This window comes from Crinia signifera, chromosome 4 (assembly GCF_055691185.1).
Source record: "Crinia signifera chromosome 4, ASM5569118v1, whole genome shotgun sequence".
NCBI classification, from domain to species: Eukaryota; Metazoa; Chordata; class Amphibia; order Anura; family Myobatrachidae; genus Crinia; species Crinia signifera.
In genome coordinates this window covers 262,242,671-262,268,239 of record NC_139220.1, presented here as the reverse complement: position 1 = coordinate 262,268,239, position 25,569 = coordinate 262,242,671, and the positions used below count along the sequence as shown (strand labels likewise).

The 25,569-nt window shown below is 43.7% G+C and overlaps 1 protein-coding gene across 3 annotated transcripts in view; it reads left to right on the top strand.

Annotated features, from left to right (window-relative positions):
• The window catches only part of ADRA1A (adrenoceptor alpha 1A), a 110,672-nt gene extending 85,549 nt beyond the window's left edge, over positions 1–25,123 (top strand). For all 3 annotated transcript variants that reach the window (XM_083184468.1, XM_083184469.1, XM_083184470.1), the window contains exon 3: positions 24,317–25,123. In XM_083184468.1, the coding sequence (XP_083040594.1) occupies positions 24,317–24,831 (515 nt within the window). In that variant the 3' untranslated portion in view covers positions 24,832–25,123. The remainder of the gene's footprint in view (positions 1–24,316) is intronic.
• Positions 25,124–25,569: the final 446 nt, after the last annotated feature.

The window sequence follows — 25,569 nt, the reverse complement described above, 5'->3', positions numbered from 1 at the left end:
TAGACAAACAGAACAATACATATATTAAAATATAAATTGATCAATTAATACATATACCGAATAATACTTGATCACTTCCAGAGGCTCATTTAATTTGACCAGAGGGTATAGTCAGTCCATTTTAGATAAATATCAATGAGCTGCCAGTTGTAAAAGAGGCTCAATTGTGTAACTCAGACTCAGTTGTATTAAATGACAAGTGTCTTTTAATAATTTGAAAACCATCCGTCAATCAAATGCCAGACAAGCAAATGGCAACAATGTCTCTGTTTGGAATTGAAACAAACAGTGATATTACCTCCACCAATTCGTAGCAGGCAGCATATAGAAATAACTAAACAAAAGTATTTTTTTTTTTTAAATAATTTCAATTTTTCACAAAACCAGTGCTTCTCAGTACCGGCCTGGTCTTCTAGTATAATTATTTATAAAGTATAAATCATCAGTATTATTTATTTATCTAAAAGGTTATTATTAATCCATTATTTGAATGTGCAGTAGTATTATTATATTTTTTTAAAGGCAATACACATTAATTTATATTAAAATATTGAAAGGAATATTTATTTTTATTTATCTAAAAGGGCATATAAATTATGTTTCTAAAGCGTACAATATTAAAGATGCATTAATCTAAAGGGTAAAAAATAATTATTTGGATGCCAACAATATTTATAATTTAGTTATCTAAAGGGGACAGTATTGATTTTTATAACTATGGCGATATTTCATTGTTTGCTTATTTCTTGATAGTGAGCAGTAAAAATGAGTTTGTTAAAGTGGGCAAAATGTATTATTTATCTGAAGGGGCAATATTAATTATGTATTTTTCACTTTTATTGATGGAAATGTATTCTTTATTTATTTAAAGAGAGCAATATTAATTATCTAAATGGGGCAGGATCAATTCTTTACTTTAAAAGGGCAATATTCATTATTAATTTATCTAAACATGTAAAGGGTTTCTCACTTTACTTGAAGGTTTGCAAACATGTGCATGCAGCCATTGCCAAATAGGGATTCTGCATCTCCCTCTAACAGCAGGCCTGAAACTAGAATTTTTGTCAATCAAGGCAAGGCAATAATTTGGCGCCACACCATTTCCTGTATCACGGCCTGTGCCTCTCCCCCCTATATCTCTGCAGCAGTAGCTTGTGTTTCTGTCACCAGCACTTACCTGGATTGTCTTCTTGCTCCTTCTTTAAGACAGTGGGGGTGGCAACCATTTGGGCAGATGTATTAACACTGGAGCAGTGATAAAGTGGAAGGTAATAAAGCAGAAGCCAGTCAGCTACCTAAATGTGAAGTTACAGGCTGGGTTGTGATTTCATATTATCATGTGTGCAGTGCAGTTAGGTAAAAATACTTTACTGTCCCTTTATCCCTGCACCCCGGTAATTAGTCCAATGGTACTGGCATGGAGCCCAATGAGAAGCTGCAGCCTAGGGTGCCAGGGCTTGCGTGGGCAAAACCCTTGCTATTGGGGTATAGCCTGAGCAATCAGGACCAATTTTGAGAAGCACCCAGCTCCTCCCAGTACTCTTAGTTTTGTGTAGGGTGGCCAATCCCGGGATCGGGATCGGCGGGATCCTTGGATTTGGCCTCAAAAAGTCTGGGATTTCGATCGGGTTTCAGGATTAGACTGCACATGCGCAGTCTAATACCGGGCAGCGTCTGAGCACTCGATCAGACGCTGCCCGGCTGTTCCCCAATCCTGACCCCTGCGTGCGGCCTGTGTAGCGTGACAGTAGAGGTCACGCTGCGCAGGCCACACCGCCCAATCTGACGCAGCCTTCTCCTGTGCCGCCCCCTTCCACTCTCCTCCGCACGCCCGCCTGCCTCTGCTCCTCTGCGCGCCTGCCTGCCTCCATTCCGACCTGCCTCTTCGTTCTCCGGGTGCTGTGCTGTCTGCTAAGAAGGAGGTACACGAGCCTGGAGGCACCGTGCACCTCCGAACCCACTCCGAAACCAATCCACCCGACCCGCACATTTACTTACATTAGCGGCCGGCCGGTGTGGGGGTGGGTATGAGACGCGCGTGACATGCGGGAATCCCGGGATTGAGCATTTTTCAATCCCGGGATTGAAAAAATGCCCGGGATTGGCATCCCTAGTTTTGTGACACTTTGGCATTGGGAGATGTCAGTGTAAAGAAGCTAGAAGTGAGCAGTAACCAGGACAGTAAAGAAGATACAATGGACAATCTTTGAAGTTTAGTAGTTAATACTAAAATAAGTATGTCATATTGGTTTTGAGGCAGACAGGAGTGGGGAGGTATGTGGGACATGGGGCTGTAGGGTTCCTTATATTGTTAGTAGAAGACACACCTATCCTCTTGGCCCCTCCTAACCGCACTATGCCTCCTGCTTGCATTAGTGATCTGAGCTGCGTCCTAGGATACATTAATGGATCATCTGCTGCACCATTGGCTCTCCAGTAGGATGCTGTAGTACTACTAATCTTGCAAACACTTATTGCACATAAGGAGTCAGGTCCAGCGCACATGCCAAGTACCAAACATTGGTACTTAGCAGCATGCATGGCAGAACCATCAGGACCTGACTAAGAACTGATGTCAGGTAGGATGGAATAAAGTAAGAGGCAATTTTGTTTGCCAGGAACAAAATGCTCTACACATAAGCCTTGTATTATATGGGAACAGGGACTGCCAATCCTGGGGATTGGAAAATAAACTAAAAATGAAGTGATCCATTTGTGTCATTACACATTTAGACACAATGTGAAGTAAATAACCTCTCACTGAGGGCCTGATTAAGGGTTCCAGTCACCCTAGGCTAATACAGAAGTGACCGCCCCCTCCATTCATATTGCCTCATATTGCCATATTGCCTCTTATTGCCACCCTAGCAGTGTTGGCAACGGCGGTAATGGCATCAATCACAGCCTCAGCGGAGAAGCCAGCCATGGCTCTCACAGGATCTCCTCTTCCCAGTGTCCCTGCTTCGATGATGGCAGCAATCCCAGCAGGGTGATGGTAATGGCGCCTCTGAGTTTGTATCATACTTTTAACGGTACTTATATGTTAGTTGGGCACCCACTAAGCTATATGCTTTCATTGTCCCTTTGCTGAGTGATTTTCAGCAGGGGAATGATTTTTTTGCCTGCCTGGTCTGATTCTGGAAGCATTGGAAATATACTAGTGTGTGTCTCTAACCAGATGGAAATAATTCATATAAGCTTGACGCCCGCAGAATTATGGAGAACCAGCTAAGCCTCCTGTACGTGTTTGGATAAGGATATTGCCAGCTGAAAAGGGTGATTAATGTCTTGGAATTTTTTTTTTCCATAAACTTAGCCTGCCTGGGTGTTCTGTTTTTTTAAGGTGAGAAAAGTGGTTCTAGTCAAAGCTGGACTGAAGTGTTTGACTCTCACCCAGATTAGGCCCACTACATGTAAACTGTTTACATTACCCTAATGGAGGGGGCACTTTCTGTAATGCTGCGCTGATTAGTGGTTTACAGAGATAGTGATCAACAGAAAAGGGTTGTAAGTGTGCGTATTTAAACAGTTTACTTTTGGATTCTCTCCCCATTTTACTACAAAACGGTGTGGACCTATTTATTATTAAGAGTCTCTCATGGTGATGAAAAAAACTTTAATGCTAAAATTGATCAATAAATGTTGCCACAGCAACTGAGCCAGTGTCACGAATAGCGCACTGGCGCTTTGTGGATATTAATTGAAGCTGAAAACCCAGAATTAGCCTGTTATGCCCCATACACCTGGTTCAGTGTAGTCTGTTTTTCTATTTGATTTTGCTTATATAAGCCAAATCGAATGAAAATCAAACGCATTCGATTCCATCTCAATCCACTGCATCGAATTTGAATAAAAAAATAGACTGTAAAGGTAAGGCTCTATAGTACAGATCTGTAAATCGTAATCCCAGCAGATGGGCGGCGGGCGGCGATGATGCGGGAGTGTGCATTTTTTTGAGCTGAAAGCTACTCAAACGGTTAAAGTGATCTGCTCTCAGCTCAAAATTGCCCCGGTGTGTATAGGACTTTAGTCCCAGCCCACATTAAATGCACTGACATTAATTCTAGGTATGCTTGGAAGAGCCTGTATTGATTTATAATAAGGTTTCTCTGGCAGCGAGGTACACACGTTCATTGGAATTAGTCATGTCATAAGATCAGCACATAAGCATATTTATACAGTGCGACAGAAGGGAGGAACAGTTACCAACTCTTTTTCCTCTTTTATAAACAGCAGGATTTTAAACCCGCCATATTTAACAGCCTTGATCACTGATATAAAATGGCTTTAGTAACAGATGCTAAATCAGGCTTGTTTTGCATTGATTGCTATTACTGTTTAAAAAATATAGCAGACAAAGCCACGTGTTTTAAATAAATATACCCCTGGACCTGCTTTAATAAGAGGAGTGAATGCATAATTAATACATAGAGACGATTATTTCAACTGGCATTAGGGTTCCTTGATATTAAAATCACATTTTCTGTTTTATTTCAATATCACATTATTTAATTCAAAATTATTTGGCTGGTGTGTGATTTCATTGCAGTTATGTTTCAAATATTATTAAAAATTCTATTTTAATTATAATGATTTAGTAACATGAATAGTCCGGGCAGTTTAAATAGTTGTCTCATCCTGCACTCTCTCTTTTGCTATTGCATGTAAATTGCAGACTCTACGCAGAGCCGGCCTTAGGCATAGGCCAACTAGGCAATTGCCTAGGGCATTTGGAATGCCTAGGGGCATCAGCAGCTTCTGCTGATTAAAATGATATGCAGCATGCCTATTTTGTGTGTGTGAGTGAGGCTGTTATCGGCTGTGCGAGTCCTGTCTGCGGGTGGTTTGGTTGTGCAATAGTGTTCGGCATATGTGTAAGGGGCATTATGTGTGTCATGTATAAATGCATTAATAATGTGTGACATATGTGTAAGGGGCATAATGTGTGTCAAGTGTATAAGAGCATTAATAATGTGTGACATATGTGTAAGGGGGATTATGTGTGTCATTATGTGTATGAAGGGCATTAATATAGGTTGGCATAATTTGTAAGGGGCATTATGGTTATAAGGACATTAATAAGGTGTGTCATGTGTAAGGGGCATTACTGTGTGGTATTATCAGGGGGGCCGAGAAAAAGGGGTAGGGGGTCCAAATTACCCAGGCCAAAGTGTGATGGAAGGGCCCAGTGGGGGCCCCGGGCCCCGTCCCCTTAAGTGATAGCAGCAGCTGCAGCTCTTCTCCTCTGCTCAGCACAGGCCATTGAGGTGCTTAAAATACAATATTTTCTCAGGATTTTTTTCTAATGGTATAATGTGAATAATATGAGGAGTAATGTAAATAAGGTAAAGTGGTACTACTGTGTGATGTAACGTAAATAAGGAACACCATCGCATGATATAATGTGAATAAAGTTGCACTACTGTGTGGCATAATTTGAATTGGGGTACTATTGTGTGGCCATGCCCCTTCCCAGCAAGAACACACCCCTGTTTGGGCTCCGCACCGAATGGGTGCGCTGTTTCTATTTAAAATATTGCGGGTAGGAGCACCAAAATGTTGACTGCTATGATGAGGGTTGCTGATGCTGGGAAAGGGGAGCAGGGTCAGAGACGGAACTAGTGGCGGTGCTAGGGGGCAACAGTCAAAATCTTGCCTAGGGCGTAATTTAGGCTAGGGCCGGCTCTGACTCTACGGTTTCACTCCTGGACAGATATTGTAACTGCTTCCAAATCAGTGACTGGCGAAGTGTATTCAGTAGAAGTTATTTTAATTGTCAGCAATTATACTTAGTAAAAATGTATATTCTGTGCTGAGGGCATTTCTAGTACAGAAAGTGTTAGTGTTGAATTGAATTATATGCACCTAATAAAATGATTATTACTGCTGAGATTTAACTTGATGATCAGCTTTGCATAAAATATTCAGTTAGGGGTTCTATTATCTTAGCCCAACAACTCATACAGGTGTTATATAAAATTAATATGGTATGTGATGTCAGGTTATTGCTGATGGTGAGGGGTGATCTGTCACTGTATGTCCTGAACTGGTCTGACTGATTGGATAAGATCAATCTTGGCGGCAAAGCAGATGCTTTAACAATGAGCAATTTGTAATGTTTAAATGCCTATTAACTTAAATTTGTATTTGTATAAATTAACTGATGCGCTGTCTCCAGGAGGGGACATCGCCGGAGGGGGGAGTTAGCGCTCCCCCACTACGGCGGGCATGATGTTAATACATCTTGTCGGTCTCCCCTCCTGCTTCGCCTCGCTAATGAGGCAAAGTAGGAAGTGTTATAGCGGCGCGTTTAGCGCCGCTATAATAAATCTACCCCCCAGTATCAGGACAATCTGTAATCGTGCTGCATAAAATGTCATACTAAGGTTTTGGTCAGATTTTCTGTCTGTGAAACATGGCTATTCTCCCTGAAACATCAAATTGTATTAAGTGACCAAAGATCACCAAACACATAGGGCGGGATGTTGTAACATCCGCGCCCATTATCGCCGGCTACCGCATTATTAACCCCTTCCTGACACAGCATGTTTTTGCCTTCCTGACAGAGCCCTTTTTTTCAAATCTGACATGTATCACTTAAGTGGGGATAACTTTTTTTTGCTTTTACTTATCCCAGTGATTTTGAGATTGTTTTCTCGTGACACATTGTACTTCAAATTAGTGGTAAATTTGGGTCGATACAGTCTGTGTGTTTTTGTGAAAAATACCAAAATGTCGTAAAAAAATGGAAAATTTAGCAATTTGCAAAATGTTAAATTTTCTGCTTGTGAGACAAATAATCATACCACTCAAAATAGTTAATAACTAACATAGACCATATGTCTACTTTATGTTTCCATCATTATTTCAACTTCCTTTTAATTTTTTTGGACACTAGGAGGCTTACAATATGAATAGCAAATTCTAAAATTTTCAAGAAAATTTCAAACACTGATTTTTTTAGGGACCAGTTCAGTTCTGATGTGACTTTGAGGGACTTGTATGTGAGACACCCCCATAAATGATGCCATTTCAAAAACTGCACCCCTCACAGTATTCAAAACAGCATTTTGGAAGTTTGTTAACCCTTTAGGTGTTTCACAGGAATTAAAACAAAGTGTAGGTGAAATTTCAAAATTTCTTTTTTTTTGCAGGTTTGCAATTTTAATACATTTTTCTAAGGAACACAATAGATTTTACTAGAGAAATGTGACTAAAAATTGATTCCCCCAATTCTTTTGTTTTCATAAATATCCTATATGTGGCCCTAGTGTGCACGTTGACCAAACCACAGGCTTCATAATAGAAGGAGCACCTACTTGATTTTGGAGCCTCCTTTTTATGAGATTATTTTTTAGGCACCATGTAGGTTTCTAGGCACCATAAGATGCTAAAATTTAGGAACCCCCCACAAGTGACCCCATTTTGCAAACTACACCCCTCAGGGAATTCATCTAGGGGTATAGTGTACATTTCAAACCCCCAGGGGTTTCACCAATTGTGGTACAACTGGGCAGTGAAAATGAAAAATTACATTTTTTACACAAAAATGCAGTTCTGGCTCAAAATTTTTCATTTTCACAAGGAATGAAGGAGACAAAGCACCCCAAAATCTGTGCCCCAATTTCTCCCGAGTACGGCAATGCCTCACATGTGACCAAAAAATACCATTTGGGTGCATGGCAGGACTCAGAAAGGAAGGAGTGATTTTTGGATTTTGCAGCTCAGATTCTAGTGGAATGTTGGTGGGTGCTATGTCGCATTAGCAAGACCCCCCAAGCACCAATACAGTGGAACCTCCCCACAAGTGACCCCATTTTGCAAACTACACCCCTCAGGGAATTCATCTAGGGGTATAGTGTACATTTCAAACCCCCAGGGGTTTCACCAATTTTGATACAACTGGGCAGTGAAAATGAAAAATTACATTTTTTTACACAAAAATGCAGTTCTGGCTCAAAATTTTTCATTTTCAGAAGGTATGAAGGAGAAAAAGCACCCCAAAATCTGTGCCCCAATTTCTCCCGAGTACGGCAATGCCTCACATGTGACCAAAAAATACCATTTGGGTGCATGGCAGGACTCAGAAGGGAAGGAGTGATTTTTGGATTTTGCAGCTCAGATTCTGGTGGAATGTTGGTGGGTGCTATGTCGCATTAGCAAGACCCCCCAAGCACCAATACAGTGGAACCCCCCCACAAGTGACCCCATTTTGCAAACTACACCCCTCAGGGAATTCATCTAGGGGTATAGTGTACATTTCAAACCCCCAGGGGTTTCACCAATTTTGATACAACTGGGCTGTGCAAATGAAAAATTACATTTTTTACACAAAAATGCAGTTCTGGCTCAAAAGTTTTCATTTTCACAAGGAATGAAGGAGACAAAGCACCCCAAAATCTGTGCCCCAATTTCTCCCCAGTACGGCAATGCCTCACATGTGACCAAAAAATACCATTTGGGTGCATGGCAGGACTCAGAAGGGAAGGAGTGATTTTTGGATTTTGCAGCTCAGATTCTGGTGGAATGTTGGTGGGTGCTATGTCGCATTAGCAAGACCCCCAAAGCACCAATACAGTGGAACCCCCCCACAAGTGACCCCATTTTGCAAACTACACCCCTCAGGGAATTCATCTAGGGGTATAGTGTACATTTCAAACCCCCAGGGGTTTCACCAATTTTGATACAACTGGGCAGTGAAAATGAAAAATTACATTTTTTTACACAAAAATGCAGTTCTGGCTCAAAATTTTTCATTTTCAGAAGGTATGAAGGAGAAAAAGCACCCCAAAATCTGTGCCCCAATTTCTCCCGAGTACGGCAATGCCTCACATGTGACCAAAAAATACCATTTGGGTGCATGGCAGGACTCAGAAGGGAAGGAGTGATTTTTGGATTTTGCAGCTCAGATTCTGGTGGAATGTTGGTGGGTGCTATGTCGCATTAGCAAGACCCCCCAAGCACCAATACAGTGGAACCCCCCCACAAGTGACCCCATTTTGCAAACTACACCCCTCAGGGAATTCATCTAGGGGTATAGTGTACATTTCAAACCCCCAGGGGTTTCACCAATTTTGATACAACTGGGCTGTGCAAATGAAAAATTACATTTTTTACACAAAAATGCAGTTCTGGCTCAAAATTTTTCATTTTCACAAGGAATGAAGGAGACAAAGCACCCCAAAATCTGTGCCGCAATTTCTCCCCAGTACGGCAATGCCTCACATGTGACCAAAAAATACCATTTGGGTGCATGGCAGGACTCAGAAGGGAAGGAGTGATTTTTGGATTTTGCGGCTCAGATTCTGGTGGAATGTTGGTGGGTGCTATGTCGCATTAGCAAGACCCCCCAAGCACCAATACAGTGGAACCCCCCCACAAGTGACCCCATTTTGCAAACTACACCCCTCAGGGAATTCATCTAGGGGTATAGTGTACATTTCAAACCCCCAGGGGTTTCACCAATTTTGATACAACTGGGCTGTGCAAATGAAAAATTACATTTTTTACACAAAAATGCAGTTCTGGCTCAAAATTTTTCATTTTCAGAAGGTATGAAGGAGAAAAAGCACCCCAAAATCTGTGCCCCAATTTCTCCCGAGTACGGCAATGCCTCATGTGTGACCAAAAAGTGGCAGGACTCAGAAGGGAAGGAGTGATATTTGGATTTTGCAGCACAAATTCTGGTGGAATGTTGGTGGGTGCTATGTCGCATTAGCAAGACCCCCAAAGCACCAATACAGTGGAACCCCCCCACAAGTGACCCCATTTTGCAAACTACACCCCTCAGGGAATTCATCTAGGGGTATAGTGTACATTTCAAACCCCCAGGGGTTTCACCAATTTTGATACAACTGGGCAGTGAAAATGAAAAATTAAATTTTTTTACACAAAAATGCAGTTCTGGCTCAAAATTTTTCATTTTCAGAAGGTATGAAGGAGAAAAAGCACCCCAAAATCTGTGCCCCAATTTCTCCTGAGTACGGCAATGCCTCATGTGTGACCAAAAAGTGGCAGGACTCAGAAGGGAAGGAGTGATATTTGGATTTTGCAGCACAAATTCTGGTGGAATGTTGGTGGGTGCTATGTCGCATTAGCAAGACCCCCAAAGCACCAATACAGTGGATACCCCCCACAAATGACCCCATTTTGCAAACTACACCCCTCAGGGAATTCATCTAGGGGTATAGTATACATTTAAAACCCCCAGGGGTTTCACCAATTTTGATACAACTGGGCAGTGAAAATGAAAAATTACATTTTTTTACACAAAAATGCAGTTCTGGCTCAAAAGTTTTCATTTTCAGATGGTATGAAGGAGAAAAAGCACCCCAAAATCTGTGCCCCAATTTCTCCCGAGTACGGCAATGCCTCACATGTGACCAAAAAATACCAGTTGGGTGCATGGCAGGACTCATGAAGGGAAGGAGTGATTTTTGGATTTTACGGCTCAGATTCTGGTGGAATGAATGGTGGGTGCTATGTGGCATTAGCAAGACCCCCGAAGCACGGTGAAATTATGAACCTAATAATCCATAGATGTGTGGTATATTTTAAAACACTCCTTTATACATAGGCCGGGTTTGTCGGGGCAAGTGTCACACTGGAAAATAGTTTGCTTTCTTATTCCCTTTTTATAGCAAACTTTGCACCTTTTTTGTGTCCTGCCCTTTTTTCCAGTGGAGGGGATTTCATCAGGAAAATGCTGCCCTGGTACAATACGGGGGCCAGTACTAGAAGTACTGGGGCCCTCTGCCTGCTGGTTCCCAAATATTAGGCCCTTTATGACTTCCTCTTGAAAGTGCATAAATGTCCCCCTCTGGCCGGTAGAACGGAATAGCACGTAAGCGTTATACAGTGCCATCTGGATGATATACACGGCCAGCTTCTTGTACCAGATTTTTGTTTTCCGCAGGGCACTGTACGGCTTCAGTACCTGATCTGAAAGATCCACTCCGCCCATGTACCTATTGTAATCCAGGATACAATTAGGTTTTGAGGTGTGGGTACTGGTACCTCGTACAGGGACGGAGGTGGTACTGTCTCCGTGAATTGTTGTCAGTATAAGGACATCCCTCTTGTCCTTATATTTGACCAACAACATATTTTCGGTGCATATTCCCCTGCTTTCACCCCTTCTCATTACTTGGGCAATGTGCGTTTTTGGGAGGCTTCTTTGGTTCTTGCGCACAGTACCGCAAGCTGCTGTACCTCTTGAACCAAGGGCCTTAAACAGGGGGATGCTAGTGTAAAAGTTATCCACATAGAGGTGATAACCTTTATCCAGGAAGGGGTGCACTAAATCCCAGACAATTTTTCCACTAACACCTACGAGGGAGGGGGGGCATTCTGGCGGTTCAATTCTTGAATCCTTCCCTTCATATACCCTAAACATGTGGGTGTACCCTGAGGTGCTTTCACACAGCTTATACATTTTTATGCCATACCTTGCCCTCTTACTGGGAAGGTACTGGCGGAATTTAACCCTTCCTTTAAAATGTATAAGGGACTCGTCAATACAAATAAATTTTTCAGGGATGTACATCTCTGCAAATTTGGCACTGAAATGATCAATGACCGGCCTGACTTTGAATAGCCGGTCAAAGGTGGGATCATCTCTGGGTGGGCACTGTGCATTATCGTTGTAATGCAAAAATTTAAGGATTGTCTCAAAACGAGCCCGAGTCATGGCCATACGGTAAAATGGGGTGCTGTACAGAACATCTGTACTCCAATATTGCCTAATTTCTGGCTTTTTTACTATGCCCATATGAAACACCAGACCCCAAAACGTCATCATCTCTACTGCATCTACAGGGGTCCACATAGCAAATGATGACGTGGGGTTTTGAGCAATAAACTGCTGGGCATATAAATTAGTTTGGTCCACCATTAAATTTATAAAATCATCAGAGAAAAATAATTTGAAAAAGTCAATTTCTCTGAGACCTGTGGAATCAAATTGGATTCCTGGCATGGCCAAAAACTCAGGAACCTGGGGCTCAAAATTGTCTGGTGGTGGGGTCCATACGAGATCAATTATTGGGGGGGGGGGTCTCAGCTGCTCTACGGGGGCGTCTTTGAGGGGGTCCCTCATCACTAGAGGAGGAAGAGGAGCTTAAGATGAATCCTTCAAATTCCCCGCTTGCCTCACTGGCTGTGTCAGAGTCAGAGGCAAGCATGGCATATGCCTCCTCCGCTGAATACATTCTTCTGGATGACTGGGATGACATTTGGGATGCCATTTTTATTTTTGTGTTTCTGGTAGTGAAATGTTTCAACACGTGTATAGTGTAGGGGGGGTACAAACTTTATTTCAACCCGGGGGGGTATGTAGTGTGTAGTGTGTAGTGTGTATGTAGTGCAGAAAAAAAAAAAAAAAAAAAGGTCCTGCGCCAACAGATGTTGGTCAGTAACGTCCGCCACTGAACAGCGCTCAAAGGCAACAGGAATTTGATCAAAAAAAAAAAAGATCAACCCTGTGCCGAAAAAGCTGATCAGTGATGTACGTCACTGATCAGCGCACAGTGGCCACAGGACACCCACAAAATCACAGTGTGTGTAAAAAAAAAATTAAAAAAAGACCCCACAGCACCCTCAAAAAAAAAAAAAGGTGATCACTGATGCGACACTGATTACCAGTGAGGGGCAGCAGGTGCACAACCTTTGGTGCAACTGACAGTGCAACTGGCAGCAACTGACAGGTATACTGTATATAAAAAAAAAAACCTGCACCCCCAAAAAGTTGCTGATCAGCACAGATATACTGATCAGCACAAAAGGGGGGGTAGCAGACACAAAATATAGCACTCTCTATCACTCTCTGTCACTATCTCTCTATCTCTCTATCTCTCACTATCTATCACTCTATGACACTGCAGCAGCAGCACTGACAGTTATATATATAAAAAAAAAACCTGCACCCCCAAAAAGGGGGGGTAGCAGACACAAAATATAGCACTCTCTATCACTCTCTGTCACTATCTCTCTCTATCTCTCTATCTCTCACTATCTATCACTATTTATCACTCTATGACACTGCAGCAGCAGCACTGACAGTTATATATATAAAAAAAAAACCTGCACCCCCAAAAAGGGGGGGTAGCAGACACAAAATATAGCACTCTCTATCACTATCTCTCTATCTCTCACTATCTATCACTATCTATCACTCTATGACACTGCAGCAGCAGCACTGACAGTTATATATATAAAAAAAAAACCTGCACCCCCAAAAAGGGGGGGTAGCAGACACAAAATATAGCGCTCTCTGTCACTATCTCTCTATCTCTCTCTATCTCTCTCTATCTCTCTCTCTATCTCTCTATCACACTGCAGCAGCAGCAGGAAGTCACAAGAAGTCAGATCCAGGAAGCATCCAGCACGCTACAAGCAGTGATCAGGTGATCAGGTAAGGTATTTGCAAGGATCAGGTAAGTATTTGCAAGGATCAGGTCAGTATCACGGCAGATAGGCACGGTGACCGCTCTGCACGCAATTCCAGACCGGAATGGCGTCTGCAGCGCAGTCACCGTTAGTTTAAATGTCGCGCCTTGGCTGTGATTGGCTGTCGGTCCGACGGACCAATCACAACCTTGGGGGCAGGTGGGGTGAGGTGTCGTCGTCACCGATGACCCCCTCATGCCCCCTGACGCCCGGCGGTGATTGACACCTGTGTTACCGAGCGTCTGATTCGCTGGTAACACAGGAAAACGCTGTGAATGGCTGTTCACACTGAACAGCCAATCACAGCGATCGCCGATGGGGGGGCGGCATCGCAGCCACCCCTGGGCATGCAGGGACATGTCTGCTGTCAGGGACAGCAGACATCGTCCCTCTGTCACTGCGTCTCTAGACGCAGTGACACTTTAAAGTCATGACGTACATTTATGCCATGTGTCTCGGGAAGTACATCCCGACCATGACGTAAATGTACGTCAAATGTCGGGAAGGGGTTAATAACGGCATATGCTGTAACATATGCTGTTATTAACGCAAGGGACAGCTCTTGCGATAAGAGCTGTCCCTTGCGATGCGGTGCCGGTGCTGGACTTCCGGGTATGTGACCCAGGAGTCCATCTGCGCATGCGCAGAGTGACGCGCCGCCCGCAGGGCATGCTGGGAGGGATCCGTGACGGATCCCTCAAACAGCGCTGCGGTAAGAAGCCCATAGGCTTCTGCTGGCGATTCCCTCCGCAGCGCTGTCACTGTGGAGGCGCCATATAGCATATAGAAATGCGGTAAAAACCCCGAAAACTGGGTTTTTACCGCATTTCTGCTTTACAGAATCTCCCCCATTCTCTGTAAATAGGACATAACAAAGTTCTCAGGACTAGTCAGTATTATTTGCAGGTCTGATCAGTGAAATATTGTCATCAGAAGTGGAAAAATACTGTATGAGAACACCTCAAGTTACCAGCCCTCAAGGGGGCACCAAGGAATGGATATCAAGGGATGGATCTCGAGCAAGGAGACCGAACTAGTGTACATAATAGTGTAACCCAGCAATTTGGACCACTCTTTAGCTATTTATTGGCTTGTGCAGCAACAAGAACCTGAAATATACAGTGCGTCTATGATGCTATATATGATGCATCACGGATGGTGTAATGGTTAGCATTACTGCCTCACAGCGCTGAGGTCATGGGTGCGATTCCCACCATGGCCCTAACTGTGAGGAGTTTGTATATTCTCCCTGTGCTTGCGTGGGTTTCCTCCCACAATCCAAAAATATACTGATAGGGTATTTGGCTCCCAACATAAATTAACCCTAGAATGAATGTGGTAGGGGATATAGGGGGTTATTCTGGTCCATTAGCAAGGGGACCGATGTTTTGCGTATACGCAGCCGCATTTCTGTGCATGTGCATACACAGGGTGCATGTGTTCATGGGAAAAAGACTGTTCACTGGGTGCACGCATGCAAGGCTGCAGCCGGGGGTCGTGGGTCATCGGCGGATAGTCCCACCCAGCGTGGGTGTTCCCTCACAGCCTGTGAATAGATGTTTATGTTAAACACCCATTAGCAGCCTGTGCTTATGAATGCAGAGCGTGAGGGGGGCGTGCATATCAGCATTCGCAGGGCGGCATCTGGTGGAATCGCAAGGCTGCAAATTCACTTGCGAATCAACCAGAATAAGGTCCATAGATTGTAAGCTCCACTGGGGCAGGGACTGATGTAAATGTTCAAATATTCTCTGTAAAGCGCTGCGGAATATGTGTGCGCTATATGAATAACTGGTAATAATAATATGTTGCAACCCTTTCACATGAACCCATCGCAGATCACTGCAGAAGCTATTAACGTTTTCTCTAGTTAACTTATGCACCATAAAAAGATTTTTTTTTTAATTTCCACAAATACTGGTTTTTCACCTGTGTCAGTAATTCCCACCAGATCTAACCCATCACTTTCATAGTGAAGGTCATATTTACTACAGAGCACAAACTGTGTCAGAAACATCAGTTGCCTCATTTATCACACCAGAATATACCTGATCTTACAGAGACTCAACCAGAATTTGATTGTAATACTTGACGTCATACTAAATGGCATTCTTTGCCGTCTGCTTTCTTTTGGGGTTCACTAATTCGTTCACTTTAACAAAAAGCATACGGTACTCTCTCTCACCATATACAGTAAGTGCCAATATTGCCTTCCAAGGTTATCATATTTAACACAATCCACATGCAAAATAATCCAGGTGGCATGTGATAAATTCACCCTGGGTATGTTACAAATAGTTAACAATTGTATTATTAGTATTCCTATTATTTATATAATATGTACTGTACAGTATTACATAGCACTTTGCAAAGGATGCAGTATCATTCACATCAAACCTTTCTCAATCACAGCCTGTAATCTGAATTCCCTACAGCCGAGACACTAGTATCTGTTTGTCAGCAGCTGTGTAACCTACCAGTATGTTGGGCAGTGGGAGGAACCTGGAAAATCCAGAGGAAACCCCCACACAAACACAGCAAGAACATGGACATTTTAAAGTGCAGTTGTGGCTTGGCTGAATTAGTATTGTATGTGATGTATAATGGATTTCAACGTCTCGCCTGTAATTTCAGGCACTTTTATTGACAGGTTTCAGTGATCAAATATGTATTTTGTAGTTCTTTATTATTTATATATTTTATTATCTATTACCAGTTATTTATATAGCACACACATACAGTAGGGGGTGATTCACGGTGGCTTAAGCAGTGTACATTCGCTGCTTACTGAGCGGTTAGACGCTATTTAATTCAAGAAAAATACTATGTATGGACTGGCCAATATCAGCTCAATTGATAAATTATTTTTATTTTGATTTATGTGCTCATATGATTTTATTGTGATTTATTTTTAAGTGTTATTTTAGATGTGTTTTTTATTAGATTATTGTGAATAAGTATCGCCCATTAAAATAAGGCATCATTATAATTCTTAATATAATAAATCCCTTTTAATGACATTCATTATAATTCTTTATATCATTTTTTGGAAAATACTCCATTTGCTCTGCACAAGCGCTGTACAGAGAATATTTAGACATTCGCATCAGTCCCTGCCCCAGTGGAGCTTACAGCCTTTATTTATTCTGATGGTGAGTCCATGGTTAATGCAGACACCTAGAAATCAGTAAATCAGTGTTAAGGGCCTAATTCAGACTTGACCGCTAATGTGAGAATTAGCAATGGATTATGAGGAGAAAGCCGTGCCCAGACAGAAAGCAAAGGCGACCATTTCTAAATTGCGAGATAATTGCAAATGGATTGCTAATTGCAATCCATTTGCAGATCCATACGCAATTCCCGAAACATTGAACAGTTTGTGCCAAATGTGAGTAGGTCTGAGGCTTCCACTAATCTGCAACTGAGACAGGAAGTGGTCATCGCTGATGTCAAGGACCCTCATCAAAAACACCTGGGCATGCCTGCATTTTTTCCAACACACCCAGAAAACAGCCAGTTTCCGCCCCTTAACGCAGTGAAAGTCCGGTCACATTGCATTGACAATCCATATATATTTTGTGATGCTATTTCCTCTTGCTCATGTGCTATGCATACGGTACACTTGTGCAGTCATTCGATAATTACTCAATGTGCGAATGCTCTAATAAGCAGTCATATCTGAATTAGGCCCTCAGGTACTGAATCTTGCTTACAGGCTCGATGTAGCAAACATTCACAAAATAAAGGAATAATCCAATCAATACACCCTCACTTCCACCTATAACCTCACCAACTCCACCTTTCCTGGTTTAAGAAATGTGTCTACCATTTACTCATTAACCCTTTGAGTGGAAAGTGAATTTGTCAAAATTGGTGGGAAAATTGCCAAGCAAACTATTCTAGTCCACACCGCCCAGTGCTGCAAATTTCGCACGGCTGCCCGCACGGCCACCCCCTCGCTTGGCGAGTTCCCTGCATGGCTGTGAATGGATGTTTTGCATAAACATCCATTCGCAGCCTTGGGTGCGGGGGAAAAAATAATTTGATGGTCACCGACCATCAAATAATTTGGAAGGAGCACATAAAATTAAGACTCTCTGGTGTCTTAGCTTTGCGTGGCCCCAGTACGGGAAGAGGGTCGGGGGCTGACATCTGGTGATGTCAGCTGCCCTCCCCCAGCAGCCGCATCACTGCTGAATTTCCTTGGGAACGCCCAGCACTTTCATGGGAACAACCATAAAATAACTGGGTGTTCCCATGGGCGCAGCCCATCACCACCACCCCACGCCCACCACACGCACTGGTGGGTGCAAACAGAACAGCGATCTAGCAGTTCGCTGAGCACGCTCACACCAGGAACATACGCAGGAATGCACATACGCAGGAATGCACATACACAGGAATGCACATACGCAGTAATGCGCATGTGCAGTAGTAAAACATCGCTCCCCCGTCCGAACGTGCATGGGAGCGAGTAATCCAGAATAAGGCCCAATGCTCCATGTTTACAAATTCATTCCCCTGGCATTAAAGTGTCTCCAGAATGCTCATTCACATGGTGTTTGTCCGTTTCTCATTCAGAAGTCAGTAATTAAACAATTTATTTTAATACCACGCCAACACAATCCAAAGTCATATAGCATGTACGGAAGAACACAATCCCACAAAAAGCTTAGCGCAGTAAATCCATAAACATGCATTTTAATGAATGTGGTTTGTATTGTTCATTTATCTATTCATGAAAGCTGACAAACCACTTGCAGAAATCTCCTTTGTACAGACAGTAACAGGAACCTTCCTCTTCTGCTCCGGCCAATAGTTGCAGTTATCAGAAGACTTAACTTTACATCCGTGACTGCTTTGTATTCTGCTCAGGCTCCTTAAATCCATAATTGTTTAACATTACTAATTCCAGAGATTGGATTTAAATTCCCAGCCTAATGCACTTTTATAAAATGTATCTTTTGTCATGACGTCATTGTGGTACTGCTGGGTCTCTTGTGGGACTTGTGGGTGTCTCTCCCCCTGGCATACAGCCGTTACTTTTTCCGAAATCTTTGTTTGCACATTCTTCGTTCTGTGATGATGGCAAATTGCACAATTCGTTTCAAATAATTTGCACGATTGATGGTTGTAATAGTGTATCTGGATGATATTTAATTTCAGTCAATCAAGCATCATGGTTGCTTCCAATGATGATATCAAATGAAAAATTTGGGGACCAGAAGCGTTAGAAACACCATTGGGCACTGGCACTAGTAGTCATATTTAAGGGGCGATCTAGAGAAAAGAGTATGGACAGATAAAAGAACAGAATTGATGCAGACATTGAAAGGAATGCAAATTACTTTTACTATAAATGGAATATTTTGTGTACTGGGGTCAGCCTAGTACCATAGTACCATTTTACTGAGCCCCAAACCCAGGGTTGCTTACTTTTAAAGTCTCCTCTAGGGATTGCCATTGAAATCATCAATTGTTTATGACCAATGTTGAATACTTTTGCCATCGATGTGGGAGAACCAGATGGTTTCCCTACATTGATGGCAAAGGAGAACCGATGCTCCAACCCCCGACACCCGGAAGTCCCACTCCTGAGTTCTGATTGGCCCACGGGCTATTCAGTCATAGATAATAGATGACCATCAATAGCTAAAACTATTTATGGTTATCCATCAGATAGTTTACAGCTATCGATGGCTGGTTGCACAATCGCCATCGATGACAACCATCGATGGCGACTGCACCGATGGCGATCCCTAGTCTCCTCTCCGAGAGAAGCCGGGAGAGTAGACTGTCAGCAGCACTTCGGGGGGGGGGGGGGGTAGCATATCACCTGATATTAATGCTGCCGCTAGGAAGCGGGGGAAGGGGCGCTAGTATCTAGGGGGACCCAATTTTTGGGAGCCTCCCGGGCCATTCTGGGAGGGTAGGCAACCCTGCCCAAACCTACTGAGCTCTCTCTGCTGCCGTACATGATGCACCACTATTTATATCTGGCGCTTTACACCAAGAAAGAAACACACATTCCTTGTTTTACTCAAATGAATCTTCAGTAAAATATTAATGTCATTACACACTTCTTAACTCTTGTAACCTGGGCAGATGTCCGTCTTGTAATGGCCTAATGTCCATGCAATACAGTGTAGCTGGCCATACACTTTCTCCCCTCAGAGAATTTGCATACAATCCCCCTTGAGCTGCCCAGGACCTTCCCAGGTAACAGGATTGCATGTGATATATGTGGTCCTTTTGCATACAATATATTGCATGCAATTTCATATAAGCCTGTCTGGCTTGGCTGTGATCCAACAGATTTGTCCTGCAGCCAGTGCGGCTCGCTGGCTCCGTTGCAATGCACACAGGAGCATGCATTGCATTTGACCTTATGTCAATCGCACACGATGTTCCCTAGTGTAGGAGTGTGTATTAAGTCACATTTGTCTTCTACACTTATGTTAATACCTTAATATGTGCATTTATCTTTACAGTCTATGTTAATACCTTAATATGTGCATTTATCTTTACAGTCATACAGGAGATTACAGGGTTTATACTACGTGAAAAAATACAAGAAAATGGAATAAAATGTTTAATCTGGGTTAGTCATAGCACCCCCCACTGCAAAAAGTGCCCCAGCATGCCCTGACAGTTTTGGCATGCTCTCATAGGAAAAAATGTGGCAATGCATGCAGGGCCGTCTTCACAACAGTGTGGGCCCCTGGGCAAAGCAATGCACTGGGGCCCTTACCCATTCTCCCCTCCTAGGGGTGCGGGGTGCTATCAGCAGCAGCTTTGATGTCCCATGGGTGGCAGGGGGTGCTCTATCTTCCATTCAACATGTAGGACCTGGAGCAGTAACGTCTGCTAATTACTCATTTACTGCACAGGTGGTGGGAGGGAGAACACTAACGTGTGGAAGGGGGCACTGAGCCTAGGTAGGGGGTGTTTTATACGCAGGAGAGGGTTGGATAATGGAGTGGGCTTAATATTCATCATTTTCCGGTGGAAGGGCAGCTTGTTTGACTGCAGATATCGCCATTATCTGGAAATAGATTTCTTAGCCTTCAATAGTATAAAAACCTAGAGTCCCAACTTTCAGAAGGTGCTGGGTACTTGGGGATCAGAGATCAGGAGCCAGAGCAATCCATTGACAAAAATATAAAACTGTACACCAGAAGTTTGGAGCTAAAGCAGGGACTGGCTGCTGGAAGGCTGATATCTCTGGTTCTGGGCATGATAGAGACAAGCCGCTAGTGTTGTCAGAAAGGGGAGAGTCCCCCACTCTAAGTCAGAGAAAACCTGAGAAATATGACTGGGAAGTGCAATTAACAGGTCGGATGTGGACTGCTGCTTTGAAGTTGGATATCTCCAGTTCCCCGGGGCCGATTTTCTAAATTCTGATATCCCTGGAAAAAGAGAATCCTCAGCTATCAGCATAGGCCCCTTATACACCTGGGGCCCCTGGGCAAGTGCCCATTAAGCCCATACGAAAAGACGGCCCTGAATGCATGTTGGAACATGTAGTTTCACAACATCTGGAGGGCCACAGTTTGAAGACCCATTATTTAGCACCTTCTAGAAGATAATAGACTAGTCTTGAGAAGTTTTGTTAAGTGAAAATGTTTTACATTTAATGGACCCTTATAGGCCTTATCCTGCAGCACGAGAAATTTCCGGCAATACCACCAAAGGGGTTAAACCCTTTGGTGGTATTGCCGGAAATTTCTCGCGCTGCAGGAGCGGGATCTCCTGAGAAATTTCCGTACATGCCACTATAAAGGAAGGGTGTGCCAGTGGTGCCTACAGTGGTAAACCACAGGCGCACCACCATCCCCCTGTCACTGATCCTCGCCACTCGGAGAGGTTCGGCCGCGCTCGGCCGTTCGGGCTTCCAAACACAGGACTGCCCGAACAGAGAAACTCTCCCCTGGCGGCCCCTTAACTTCTCCAAGCGGCGGCAAACAGCTGAAGCCGGCAGCAGCACCAGGGGAGCAGGGGCTGCTGCAGAAGGCAGCGGCTGCCCCTTCTCTGGTGAGTATTTCTGGGGCAGGACAAACCTGCCCTGGGAGGTTTGTCCTGCCCCAGGAAAACCCAACACTCAAGGGGTTATGGGTCCACTTAAGGGAGTCTGTTTATTGTGTTAAATGCAGTGCCATTGAGAGGGAGAGTGTGGGTACTTTTTACCCAGGCCTGGGTCTGTTGGAGGGCCAAGGTACCGCGCCCCCCTCTCCCACTGCAGAGACCAGGCAGTGGGAGTAGAAAGCAGAGGCTGCAGCAGCAACACAGCCTCTCTCCCCCGCTCAGCACACGCTGATCAGTGCCTTGTGCTGAGCGGGGGAGAGAGGCAACAGTAAAAAAAAATCAGCAGCGTGGCCCCTTCCCTCCCGTTGACCATGCCCCTTCCGTCGAATACTCGTATCACAATGCATGAAACAATAGAAATAGCATGGACCCTTATTAAACCCATCTTCAAACTTACATTGTCCCTTATAATAATACAGTAGTGTGCAGAGTTTGAAGACGATTAGTTAAAGTGTTCGAGAGTTATCGTGGAACATCCATACACAAACATCATTCAACTATAGTTATTTAGATAGTCTGATTGGTTGCTCATAGCAACATACCATCTTCATAACATCTTAGTAAATAAGCCCCTTAGTCTTTCCTGAAAAAATGTTTAAGATCCAGCAAACTATGAGGGAATCTCATGTGCACAGCCATCTATAGGTCATTCTACTGGTATTTGAGCTTCATTATCTAAAGCTATTAACAGTCTGGCTTGGATGTAGTTAAATTCTGACACAGTCCAGCAGATCTCATGTTGAAATGTCTTTATACAGTATTTGGAGCTATTGATTATGCTCCCTATCCTGATTATAGCCCTTGCCCAAGCTGAGGGAATCAGCGTAAGCGGATGAGGGTACCACCGTGCGTCACAGTACATGTGGGGGCCTGTGAGTGGTGAGCAGTGTTGTTTGTGCCTTACCTTCTACCCCCAGAATTGGGGAGACTGTTGTCACATGCAAGGAGCAATAAATACACCCCATTAATTCCTGCACATCCAGTAATGTTGCCTTAACAATTTTGGTAGCCTAATTGATGTGATTACTCTGTTGTCAATGTTAAAGGGATAACTAAAGCTGGCCATACACTACTGTGATGTATTGCAGCAGTGTATGACCATCCATTCCCCCATGAGCCACCCGGGATCTTCGACTCGGACCCCTTTCCCAGCATGCGATACATACATCACATGTGAAAGGACTGCATGCGTTGTATCACATGTGATGTATCGCATGCATCCCCTGTTCCCCGCTGCCAGGAGGGGGATCCGAGTCAGAGATCGGACCTGCATGCTAGTTCAATGTGCATGGGGCCGCGCAGAGGACCCGCAGGGACATCACACTCATCTGAATTGGGCCGATTTTTCACCCTGGGATTGTGAAGCCTTTAGTCTTACTAATGTCCCTATTGTACTACATTTTCTGCACCTGCATCCCAGTATGTTGTTGTAATAACCAAGGGTTCATTCCAGGGTTTTGCAATCTGTCCACTCTTTATCAGTCAAGTAGCCAAGTCCTCCAGCACAATGGGCCTTATTTTGGTTCATTCTTTCTGACAAAATCCTTCTTAGATGGACAAAACCATGTGCACTGCAGGGGGGGCAGATGTAACATGTGCAGAGAGAATTAGATTTGGGTGAGTTATTTTGTTTCTGTGCAGGGAAAATACTGACTGCATGATTTTACACTTCAATATAGATCTCACTTTGAAGAAAAACCCCACCCAAATCTAATTCTCTCTGCACAAGTTACATCTGCCCCACCCGCAGTGCACATGGTTTTGTCCATCTAAGAAGGATTTTGTCAGAAAGAATGGACTAGAATAACCCCCAATGTGAGCATCAGAAAGACGTGACCCTTCCCACCGTATACTTAGCAAATAGGACAACACTAGAGAAAATAACAATGTTGGAACATAGCTATTACTAAATACAACAGGTAGTTAAGAGCATATAAGCCTCCATGCAAATTTCTTCAGTACTGTCACTGTGAGTGCCATTTTGTGAACTGAACGAAAACCCATACAATGGCAGGCAAGCAGTTCACTAGGAACTATAGGGACTTTACATAGAATACCTTTGCATACTGTAAGTGCAGTACTGGTTCAATGGGCCTGATTCAGCCCTGTTCGCTGTGCTGCAAATTTACAGCCTAAGCGATTATAGGGAGATTGCGCAAGCGCACGGTTCATGGTGCACCTGTGCTGTCCTGTCCCACCAAACAAAGCCAGCAATGGCTTATCATTGCTGGACATTCTTAACAAGATTGACAGGCGGCAAGTGTTTGTGGGCGGACCCCTGGTGGTTGTTTGGGTGCTGCCGAAAAATGCAGGCAGCTCACGGCCGTTAGGAGGGACAGCCACTGGCGCTAGCAGCAATTCCGATCTCCCCCAACTGCCATCGCAGCACTTGGCTGCACAAGGCGGTGGGGGGGGGGGTCGATTCAATGGTAAGTGACTGCAATCGGATGTCTCCCTATTTGCATGAGTGCGATTAGATTCACAGCCATGCACATGGGTGGGATTTCACTGTGGTGGGGCGGTGGCTAACTTTACAGGTCTGAATTGGGCCCAATGCACAAAACAGCTACAGTACCTTCACGGTGTGCGGATGCTTTATGATTTTTTAATGACTTTTGTGTGTCCGTTACACAAACAATACTAGCTTACTGTATATTGACCCAAAAGATTCAAATCAAAAGGTTTTTGTATTTCCAGTAAACCTAATTTCCAAACCCGAAACACAAGCTGTTAGGCTGCTGTTATGTATCTTGAAGATGCTGACTTGATTTTATTTATATTACAGGCTCCCTTTACCCTCCAGCCAAACCTTCAGTTACTATTTTCAAAATCACATTCTGGCTGGGATACTTCAACAGCTGCATCAACCCAGTTATCTATCCATGTTCCAGCCGTGAGTTCAGGAAGGCCTTCCAGAACATTCTGCATGCTCGCTTCTCACATCGGAGGCAGGCCTCAAGCAAGTACTTATCAGGATACATGCTGAGCAGTCCAGTGCACCGCAGTCCAGAGGAACACAGAGATGTTGTAAGAATCCCAGTGGGATCTGGAGAGACGTTCTACAAAATCACAAAGTCCGATGGAGTCTGTGAATGGAAATATTTTTCTCCAGCACCCAGTCCATCCTCACCCTACGGGCCACCAAAGGACTTTTCAAACTGTTCTACTGCCAGGGTAAGCAGCAAGTCGATTTTGCGGGCCTGCTGTTGCATCGGTGCAGAGCCAACACGCACGTGCCATAATGTTCCCACAATTAAAATACATACTATCTCCGTCAGTGAAAACGGGGAGCCCGTCTGATGACGGGAGGACAGAATTCTCAGACACACGGTGCATGAGGAATACAAGTGACTGTACATTTCTGTTAACCCTGAATGTGCAAGTTCACAGTTTCAATTCCAGTCAGCACCATTTACATTCCACTGTGAATTGAGCCTCATTTTAACCCTTGTTGCTGAGTAAACTGATATTTTTTTCACACCAACATGTTGAACCTCATGACTATGCTGCTATTATTGCACCTCAGATGTGGATGCATGGATTAAAAAGCTTCCATGGGTGCTATGTAGATGCAAAATAAAGTGATCAGGAAGTGGCCTAATGCAGTATATTATGTCCTATGCATATCCAGTATGTGCCAGATCCATGCAGAGTTTCCATGCAGAGTTTCCACATGCAGCGTGGCCAGACGCAAAATACTTCATCACTGGCGTTACATGGTTAGGCTTTCTATCTGCATTTGTGTGATTGCGGTACACATACAGTCACGCATAATACTGACAGGTCTAATGTGATAAATGTGTAGATGGGAGTAGTACAGGATACAGAAACAACAATTTGGATAAAAGGCTTTAAATAATAGGATAATAGACAGCCCCACTCACATCAATGTTGTCCCACCTAATTCAGGGGGTTATTCTAGTTCATTCTTTCTGACAAAATCCTTCTTAGATGGACAAAACCATGTGCACTGCCGGTGGGGCAGATGTAACTTGTGCAGAGAGAATTAGATTTGGGTAGGGTTTTTCTTCAAAGTGA